General features: G+C 41.0%; 1 protein-coding gene across 1 annotated transcript; it reads left to right on the top strand.

Annotated features, from left to right (window-relative positions):
- Nucleotides 1–1,492: 1,492 nt before the first annotated feature.
- Nucleotides 1,493–10,114, top strand: LOC133964387 (galanin receptor type 1-like). Its single transcript, XM_062398429.1, has 3 exons — nucleotides 1,493–2,456; nucleotides 2,558–2,623; nucleotides 9,325–10,114. Exons 1-3 carry the CDS (start codon nucleotides 1,794–1,796, stop codon nucleotides 9,643–9,645), a joined length of 1,050 nt encoding a protein of 349 aa, XP_062254413.1. The 5' UTR covers nucleotides 1,493–1,793; the 3' UTR covers nucleotides 9,646–10,114.
- Nucleotides 10,115–10,753: the final 639 nt, after the last annotated feature.

Raw genomic sequence — 10,753 nt, 5'->3', positions numbered from 1 at the left:
CCCCCAACACAAACAAAAAACATAACTCACCCGCTAACTTCTGACTATCGTCTCTGCTTCAGGGTCTCTCCGACTGAAGACTCCGGTCATGTGCAGTGAGAACACGTACAGGGTTGGCACAAGCAAGCAGGCCAGCCAATCGTTTCATTTCGTCTCGATGAAGCGATTGACTGTGTTTATAACAGTCCTGCAAGGGCCACAGACACCAGATGATGTCATTTATTGATGGCTATCAGGACGTAAAGAGGATTTGACTGTTTGCAATGGTGCTTGTCTGTCTGTTTGTCAGGAGGATAACTCAATAACCACGGAATGGATTTCATGGGGCATGATCCAAGGAAGAACCCCATTATCATGCAGCTAAAGGGCCAGTTTCTTTTTCTCACTTTCTTTAACATGGTGAGACTAAACATGCAGCCCTCTGGTTCCTATACTTTCTGACGGATATAGATTATCCCAACTGATGGACCATATCAGGTATTGCCAGATTGTCAGGCTAATCGATTAAACACAAGCTATGTCAGCGGAAGAATCGTGTGATTATGGAGATAAATGCGTCTACGTCAGTGTTTCAACATTGGGTTTTCAGTGAAGCACGGCACAATAAGCTGCAGCTCAGAGGGTTTTCCATAACAGTGACCTGGCTCGCATGAAATTTTCATCAGCAACTCTACAACTTGACCCCTCTGTCTCCAGGGGAATGTGCACATCTCCAGGGATCTCCGTTTGGCCTTTGGACAAAAACTGTTCACTTCAGAGTCTTATCTGGACAGCTGCCATTAGAACTGCAGCAGCATTGTTTGTAACAAAAAGGATTTTCTTAAAAAAATGTCAGTTTCACATTTGTCAGGCTCTCAGGGGAGTGTTTATTTGATATCTTTAATTACGAGCAGTAGATCTTTGAACAGTTACGCTGTTCGCTCAATGTGTTTGTTCTGAGCTGTCTGATGTTAAAGAAATATAAAAGCTGATTGGCCTTTAGAATCCATTTGATTTATTTCGTGACTTCTTGATTTTGACATATGTGTAATGTTATGTGACCAGCACTATCACTCAACTCCTCATTGTCATTCATGCACATAGATTAGTGGAATAATGTGGACAGAAATGACCACACTCTCAGTTTATTTCTCCATAGTGAAAAAGAATGAAACTCAAAAAAGGAAATGAGAGCTAGAAGAGAGGATTTGATCCTAGAGTAATTGTGACAGTCCATCAGGCTGATAATGATAATAACATTTGCACCCAACCCTTACTGTGTCAAAATGATTGAGAAAATAGCACGGACTGGCCTTTGTCATTTAAATTACGGGGATGGGTTGTGAAATGTGCAGGGGGAAATATATCCTCATACATAGAGATAGGCTATATATTCTTTTTTTCTGAGGATTTCTCTGGATGTGGTCTGATAGGTGCTGACGTGAATGGGCATAGCCCAGCCCCTGCTATAATATTAAGAGGGAGAAGTCCAAACGCAGACAGATAGAGCAGAGAGTGGATCAGCCCGTTGGATGCGCAGACGCCAGGAGAGAAGGACTCAGAGACTCACGGCGGCACGACCAGTGAACAAAATAGCTTTAGGAGATTTGTTAACTGGTGTGAGGAGAAAGGAGTAAGACTATTTCTTCTCGAGAGCTTTAGATAGAGACAACATGTTCAGGGGCGCTGCTGGAGGCGCACCGGACCAGAGACACCTGCTCTGAGAAGTGCGTGCCATGAAGTAGCCTTGGCGCACAGACCTTCCACAGGTCAACCTGCTGTCGTTAAAAGTCCATCTAAAAACAAGGGCAACAATGAACCTGTCCGATTCTGCTTGGCTCGAGGACGAGCCCTGGAACCTCAGCACGCAGGAGGAAGACGATGAAAAACTTTTATTCGGCATCGGCACGGATAATTTCATCACGCTGCTGGTGTTCGGGCTCATCTTTACGCTCGGCGTGCTGGGCAACTCCATGGTGATCACCGTGCTGGCGCGCAGCAAACCGGGGAAACCGCGGAGCACCACCAATATCTTCATCCTCAACCTGAGCATCGCGGACCTCTCCTACCTGCTCTTCTGCATCCCCTTCCAGTCCACCATCTACATGATGCCGACCTGGGTCCTGGGCGCGTTCATCTGCAAGTTCATCCACTATTTCTTCACGGTGTCCATGCTGGTGAGCATCTTCACGTTGTCTGCCATGTCCGTGGACCGGTACGTTGCCATCGTGCACTCCAGAAAGTCCTCCTCCATCCGCGTGGCGAGGCACGCGTTGATCGGGGTGGTGGTGATTTGGATACTCTCCCTGGCCATGGCAGCGCCCGTCATGTACTACCAGAACATTTTCCCCAGGGGAAATCACACCTACTGCTGGGAAGAGTGGCCGGGTCTAAACCAGAGGAAAGTCTACGTGGTGTGCACGTTCGTGTTTGGCTATGTGTTGCCTCTGCTGCTGATTTCCTTCTGTTACGCAAAGGTAAGAACCTCTCATCACACTGGGTCACGGGTCTTTTTCCAATAGTGGAAAAGATTGAACTATCAAAAATAAATATCTTACCTTTATTTTCCAACTTACAGGTTTTAAATCATTTGCACAAAAAACTAAGGAACATGTCCAAAAAGTCAGAGGCATCAAAGAAAAAGGTATGTATTGTTCCAGTCTTTTGGGGAAGGGACTGTCATCAGTTACAAACACTGAATCAAGACTAAATGACAGATGAGAAGGCGATGATGGTGACTTGCTATCTGCTGAATCACATCATATGACTTTGGAATTTTAGGTTCTTAGTCTGAGAAAGATATAAATCCAGTAAAACGATATTTAAATCACTGGAAATACTTGTGATACTGAAATTTGCACTGATTGTTAATGCTAGTCAGCCTTTATGTAAATCTTGAGAAAGGGCACTCGTAAGTCATATCTTCTCTCATATATCCTTTATCTCTCCTGATCACTGCATTTCATGGCTCACAAAGCATATGACATGGTTGGATTCACAGCAGAGGTCAGTTTTATTGACCTTTAGAAGTATATATATATATATACATATATATCACACTAAACCATGATAATAACTAGGATTTCAGTACCGTACGTGGTACCAGTTTCATCCAATTCAGCAGGCATCTGAAATAAAAGACTATTTCCTGCCTCGTATATCCTTTATCTCTCCTGATCACTGCATTTCATGGCTTACAAAGCATATGACATGGTTGGATTCACAGCAGAGGTCAGTTTTCTTGACCTTTAGAAGTATATATATATATATATATATACATATATATCACACTAAACCATGATAATAACTAGGATTTCAGTACCGTACGTGGTACCAGTTTCATCCAATTCAGCAGGCATCTGAAATAAAAGACTATTTCCTGCCTCGTGGTTACAAATCTAGTCATACTTAATATAACCTACCATTTACCTACCACACTCAAAATTTTCTCTATCATCTGGTCTTCATTATTCTTGGAGGAGGTAATTTAGCTTTGCAGAGAGCCAGTTATCTGCTGTCTCCTGCTTAATTGCTGTTATGTCTGTCTGTCCATCCATTGTTCTTCACAGCTGGTCAGTTTAGCAGCCTTGTGCTATGAAGCCAGGAGTAAATAATCTGGGTCAGCCGGTAGAGGAAGGATTGATGAGAATAAAATATGCTTGGTGTAAACCTATGTCCGATGATTTATGGCACGGGGCTCGAAACAGACCGGGGAAGGAGATGTCATGGAGCTCACACACTGTGATGATTTACTGTGCAGAGCAGTGATGGAGAACTCACAGAGGGGACGCGACACTGACAGCTCGGTGAGAAACTGTCCGCAAACACCTCATTAAACCCTGACTGTGATACATGCTATAGATTTCAACAGGGTGGCAACTGTTCACCTAGTGTCGGCTGTGGCTAAGGGGGAAGAGCGGTCCTCCAATCCCAACCCCTGCCGAAGTGTCCTTGAGCAAGAAGCTGAACCCCTCATAGCCCCTCATAGATGGTGAATGCACTAATTGGAAGTCGCTTTGAATAAAAGCATCAGCTAAATGACATGTAATGTTATGTAGTGTAATGTAATGTGTCACAGCAGATGAGATAGTGTGTTGGCACAAGTTCAATTTAAAATAAAGAATCAGCTACTTAAACACTGAGAAACATGGACACTGGTGCAATAATTTCAAATTAAAAAATGCAAAACTGATAAAATCAGTAGGAAGTGGAATAATGAATTTGCAATGAGACGCAAATAGATGATTTTAGCTTGGCGATTAAAAAATCAATAATGTGGTGCTACCGGGCAAAACACATTTTTGAGAGGAGACGAAACTTGTCACCTGTCAAACTGGAGGTCCCAAAATTACACAACTCACCCGCTGCTCTCTCCTCAGTCTAGTGAGAGGCTGTAAACAGCCTGGCTGCTGCAGTGTGTGTGTCCTGTGCTCAAAACAGCACAAAACAATTGTGTTGCCTGCCCATTATATGTTTAGAACAGGCACTGCTCTAGTATTGCACAAAAACTAGGGGTTATAGCTATTTTTACACTATATCATCAGAATGGAAAGAACAGAATAATACACCGTTATTCTGACTCTGTCACGTGCACCATTTTCCTTTTCCTAAATGTATGTAATATGACCCCAATTATAAGAGAGTCCCCTTTTTCCAAAATCTGCTGTTGAGAAATTCGTTTTTGGGATAGGAAACAGTCATCTTATATTAATCCAAAGAAAGAATAGTCATCTCTGCTAAAGGCTTTTTCTCTTTTCCCATGGAAGTGGTCAAAATCATTTCACAGAAAGTATCTTTCTTTTTGATCTCATCATCCCTGACAGCTGTAATTCTTGGCTGCTTGATAGACATTCTCTTTGGTTCATTTCTGCAGCAAGTCTCTCCGGGGATACTATACATTTTTTTTTTCAATCTAGCCCTTTATTTTCTTCTACTTGATGGGCTGTATGTGAGGTCAGGTCTTGGCGGCAGAAGGCTAAGCCCTGCGTTGTTCCCAGGCCAATCTGAAATCTTGCCTAGGGCTCCAACATTGCCAGGGCCGGCCCTCCTATGGACACTGTTTATTTTGTCTCTCCTTGTATCCATGATATTCTTTTTGTCAATTCCTAAAGCTTATGACCATAGTTAAAGCGTCAGCTAGATGAAATGTCATGAAATGCAATGTAGTCTAGACTAGTCATAATATAGACAAAGTGGTGGATGAGAGCTGTGTCTTTAAGCCCCTTCTTTACCACAGTGCTCAAGTACAACATCCACCTTACTGCGGACACCGCACCGGTCTTCACAAATTTCTTTCCTTCATGGCAGCATAACATCACAAGAGCTTTGAGACACAGTAAAGCAATAGAAGACTTGAAACACTCCCTAGATTCAAAGTACCTGATGTTGACAACAAGACAACCCTATTCAATTGTAATTTATAGAAAAAAGTTTATTCAGGTCAATATTGCAAATATACATTCAGCTGCAGAGATCATGCATGCTTTAGTTTACAGCACACGTCTTATCAACAAAGCCTCTCAAATCTAGTTGTCTTTGCAAGTTCAAAACGTTGTTGGTCTCTTCTACATAACCAGACATCTTATTCCTTTGCAGATATTTGTTTTCTTTTCTTTTCTTTTTTTACACCAACTCCATGCGGTGAATCCTCCGGAGAATCTCCTGGTCTATTTTCCCATGAACTCACTCAGAGATTATCTGGAGTTGTTACTAGAAGTGGCAGGAAAAGCTCCACATAATTACTGCAGCTACTGACTAAGGAGCTCTTTGCATGTCTAAAAGCAGCTGAAGAGATTTGAGGTGAATATTTCATCAAAAATCATATTGACTTAATTGTCTTAATCTATCTGCAAGAAAAGGAATAAGGATTTCTTCCAAATGCTTTACTTTAAACATTAACTACGAGATCTCAAAAGGCCAACAATGATTTTACTACCTTTCAGCATCAGTAGATTATGAGGTCAGTCATGTTTGCAAGAGAAAGAGACAAGTGAGCAGTTTACAGTTGGTCAAACAATGTGCTCGGTGGAAAGGGTTAGGGTTAGTTTAATTTAGTTAATTTATTAAAAAAGTGTTCCATCAATAGTTTGTATGGTAACGTGCAGCTGTAGTGCTGCGGTGCAGCTCAACATCAGGCCTGTGAAACATAATGTGAGTGACAGCTGGGAAGAGGAAGGTTACTCCCACTGTGGTTGTCAGATACATAGAGTGGGAGTCACTCCGCCTCCAAAGAAAATCGTCAATCTTCTTTTAGTATACTTATCTTTGTGCAAAGATGGGAAAAATCAGTTTCTAATAAATTCTTAACCCCTGTGGTTTTATGTTGTGTCGAGATAAACAATATCTCCAACATTTTTTGGCCTCATTCACTGTGGCTCCTGCGTAATGTTCTGGGGAATACCAGTCGAGGGATTTCATTTTTCTTAGCAAACAGCTATGTTTTTAATGGATTCCCTGTGCTGAACCAGAGGTTAAAAAGCCAGTAATTAGCGTTGTAGCCTGAGGAGAGTTCTCTCAATGTTATGAGTCAGGCATTCGACAAAGAGCAATAGGAGTGGGTAATTATACAAAATAATATTTGGCCAAGTCGTTTTCAGATTGAAATTAAGACAGCTAAATGATCAGAAAACAAACTGCTGACAGTGTGTCATTATTATCAATTGAGTGTAACTATTGCAAAACATGTACTTGTCACTATCCAAACTTAATCAATTCACTGTGTCCCTCGACATCAGCCAGTAATCAAGTGTCTTCCTGAGAGATTTGAATAAACATTATAAAATGTTATGAATACTTCATTCTTTAAATCTAATTTATTTAGCGGTATATTTAGTTCGTAACATTACCTCGGCTTTTAGCTTCACAAATGCAAAACACACCCATACAATGGTCTAACTGCAGATCAGCAGGTTGGTGTTATTTCTCTGAGTAAATACTAAATAATAATACAAAATATATCAAGAGTGCTTCTTGAAGTGATACATGACATACATGCCTTGTTTCAGTCATGATTCCTTCATGGTCTTACACATTTCAAGGTTAAATTGCTGCATTTAAACCTCTCATTGCACTCGACTGGAGAATTACTGCCTTCAACTGTTGATCTTTATTCACTAAACTCACCATATTTACACAAGAGCAGTGGCTGGAAAGGCATTATGATAAGTGTTTAAAGGGGATTCAAATGTGTTTTTTTGATACTAAGGAAAGGCAACCTTCAGTACAATATATTCACATTACCAAATTTCCACACTGTAAAAATGAAATGTAAGATATAGCCTAATGTCAATTAATGAAGACTTTTTAGAGACCATCCAGCTGTCTGTGACAAGTGAGACAATGTGGCTGCAGAGACAGGGTTGAAAGGCACAGAGTTTATTTGTCTTTTTATTATTAGTTCATCAGTTACTTCTTCCTGTGGTGTTGCTGCTGTTTCCATAAGCCTAACTGATGGCTCTCAGGGGGTTGAGGTGAAAATATGAATGTTTTATGGAGGCTGGCCAAACAAAGCAAGGCTGTTAACATACAGCCACGTGAAAAACTGTGGGAAACCTGTCCCTAGTTCCTGTGTTAGTGCGTGTGCGTGTGTATGCGTGTGCTTGTGCGTGTGTGTGTTTGTGTGTGTGTGTGTGTGCGTGTGTGCATTCTTGTGCATAGGGTTGGGCTGATATTTCAGGCCAATATTGACATTTCATTTTAAATTGGACACGTTCCACTTGGTGATGTTTATATCTGACTTGATCGATGACGTGTAGTTTCATTCCACATTCATTGTATAAAAGATCAATACTGCGCTCCACAATACAGCGTTCGATCAGACTGTATTAAAATTTGCACCGACATGTTATTATTAATGCTCTTCTCATCAGTGAACAGGCTACAACTCTACAGTTAGTTCATAGATTTTGATCTGAGCCCAAAAGTTAACTATCTGTGTTTCTAAAAAAAAATCTAATTAGAAAAAATCAAACACAACCCTAGTAACCTGTTTGTCCTTTTGCAATATTGACTTTCTTTGGTGCTCATGCTATTTTAAATCTGAGTTAATTGGATTTATGTTCTTGCTTTTTTGTTTGGGGCCTTTGGCATTGTAAGTAAATTGTACACACTTCAATAACAAATGCAAACTTCTTAGCAAACAGCTCCCTAGCTACACACCCAGCAGACAACGAGCAATATTGGCATTCATTTGTTGAGTCGGTTGAGGGTGAACCATAAAGTAAAGTTTGCTAAACAGGTTTATAGAGATGTGCCTAGGAGCAGAGCTTGGTATTAATTACATTGTCATTTGATCAGCTGTTAAGTTGGAAGTATGATAAGTTCAGGTTTAATCATGGGAGAATAAAAGAGCAGGATTTAAACCACATCGCATGTTCCTACGTTCAACAAGCAGAAACTTTTGACCTGATACTTCTCTGATATGTTTTCAGGACAAAGCCTGAAATGAATTTAAATGTGGTTTAACACGCGGACTGTTTGGTGTTTAGCTTGGTGGAGGTATGCAAGTGCCATTCCAGTTTTTGCATGTAAATGCATTAACAATGTCTCATACTGTGTTTCTGTCTTTCTTCTAGTTGTCTCTTTGCACTCGATGACTGTTACACAAGTGTTGTAATGTTTTATTTGTTATTTACATTCTTCCTAAAGCAAAAGTTCAGAAAACAGCAGCAAACCAAGCTAATGTCAGGTTTCTCTATATTTATGTTAGATGATGGGAGCTAATTACTTATGGAAAAAATGGACTTACTCTCAAGAAAGGCAGTGGAGCGGCCCAGAAGATCAGGCAGCATATAATTGGTTTTTTGTTCTTTTTAACGAGCACAGTTTGGAGCGCTAGCCTTTGGCCTAACTGATGTAGTCTTGGCCAAAGGAATAGAGTAATAACCACCACTTTCCTTTGAGACACTGCATAAAATTGTGCCCGTAGCATGTTTTAATAAGCCCATAATAATATGATGACATGATAAAACTTTTTGCCCTTAGTTTATCACAAAACAAATCAAGTCTTGCACCATTTTTGCGACCCTGAAAAATACCAGTCTAACAAAGTGCTGATGATGTACTACGAATATCACATTAACAACTCCCAAGTGCAGCTTAAACCTTAACTTCTCTCTTTGCCCTTTCAGTGAAATCTGCATTAATATAATTATTAAGTGACTGTAACAAAAGATGATTAATTTGATTCAGTTGTAAAAGGGTGGATTATCAGGATAACGACATTATCAGGATTGATATATATCGCATGAGATGGATTTTATAATTTGATTTTGACAAAATGGCAAAGATTAAACCTCCCCCTTTTCTTTCCTTTGTGCTTTCTTTTGCTCACCCATTCATCCCCAGACGGCTCAGACAGTGCTGGTGGTGGTGGTGGTGTTCTGCCTCTCCTGGCTCCCTCATCACGTCGTTCACCTCTGGGTGGTGTTTGGGACCTTCCCGCTGAACCAGGCCTCCTTCGTGTTACGGGTGGCCGCCCACTGCCTGGCGTACAGCAACTCTTCCGTCAACCCGGTCATCTACGCCTTCCTGTCGGAGAACTTCAGGAAGGCTTACAAGCAGGTGTTCAAATGCCAGATCGGAAGCAGTGACTCCCCGCTCAACGACATTAAGGAGATCCGCAGCAAAGCGGAGACGCCGCCCTCGACTAACTGCACCAACGTTTGACGGACAAGGATTGGAAGGTGATATGAAAACGAATTTAAGGCAATGGCCACAATGGGAATCAGCGTAAAGTAGAAGTGACATGAGGATGTTTTTTCAATGTAGGTAGGTGTAGTTGCTTAGATAGTGGTACACCTGTGCTGTTCCACATAAGCTCTGTTCATAGGACCTGAAGAGATAAAGCCACGCACAACATGAATACTGACTCTTTGACCAGTCTCTGTTTCCTGCAGCTCTTCCTTGCATTAAAGCCTGTGGCGTCTGAAACTCAGGAAAACAAGAGGACAACCTGGAGAGAAAACCCTAATGATTGCAGACAATATGTATATGACTCATTTACAAGCCAATAAATCAGAAAGGCCCCATTTTGAAAAAAAATTCTGTCCAAGGAGCAGTGTTTTTACAGAACTGAGATTACTCTTCAGGAATCAGTAGGAGTTAGGTAATAACACCATTTAATAATCCCAGTAGGAGTCAGATGATGGGTTCATGTCTGTTTCCACTCTGTGAATTCAGTGGAAAACAGAGCTTGGTTAGCTTAAAGCTAAATCATAAAATATGAAACATTACAAAGGAATAAAAATGACCTATGTTATACATTTGTTGACTTGTGTACTTACATTATATAAAGCATTTCCAACAAACCCATAGAAATCCCCTATTTTATTCTAGTTAAGAGGCAGTTTAATTTCCGCTGCCATTTAATTGCATCTGTGGCTTTGCCCGGTTGCAATTAAATGCATCAGGGCAAAGCCACGTGTATCCTGCTTTAACATCCAGGACCAACAGGAAGGAAAACGCACCGCTAGCCAGTTGCCAGCTTCCCCATTTTTTCCTTCCACTGTTTGTATTGGTCGCTCCAAAAGGATCAATGTTATTCACTGCAATCTGCTGCATAATGTGAATTAAACTTTGTACATTACATCATCCCTCAACATGATTTTATGCTTCAATAGCATCAGGTCGATTTTCATGGGCACTCCAGTCAGTACCACAGTTACCAGTTTCTCAAAGACAGACTTCAACGTTGGATTGGATGGATTTCATACTTCAGATAGTTGTCAGAAGGAACAAAGCTGACAAGCCGTTGACGAGCTTAAATAGAACTCCA

The sequence above is a fragment of the Platichthys flesus genome, chromosome 11 (assembly GCF_949316205.1).
Source record: "Platichthys flesus chromosome 11, fPlaFle2.1, whole genome shotgun sequence".
In the NCBI taxonomy this organism is placed as follows: domain Eukaryota; kingdom Metazoa; phylum Chordata; class Actinopteri; order Pleuronectiformes; family Pleuronectidae; genus Platichthys; species Platichthys flesus.
Note: the sequence above shows the minus strand (reverse complement) of the source record. Positions and strands in the feature narration are given on the sequence as shown.

What these genes read in the sequence shown, in the direction of transcription:
- LOC133964387 (XM_062398429.1), top strand. Translation starts at nt 1,794, where the DNA reads ATGAACCTGTCCGATTCTGCTTGGCTCGAGGACGAGCCCTGGAACCTC. An exon ending in TTTCCTTCTGTTACGCAAAG is followed by an intron (nt 2,457 to 2,557) that starts GTAAGAACCTCT and finishes TCCAACTTACAG; the next exon opens with GTTTTAAATCATTTGCACAA. An exon ending in CAGAGGCATCAAAGAAAAAG is followed by an intron (nt 2,624 to 9,324) that starts GTATGTATTGTT and finishes ATTCATCCCCAG; the next exon opens with ACGGCTCAGACAGTGCTGGT.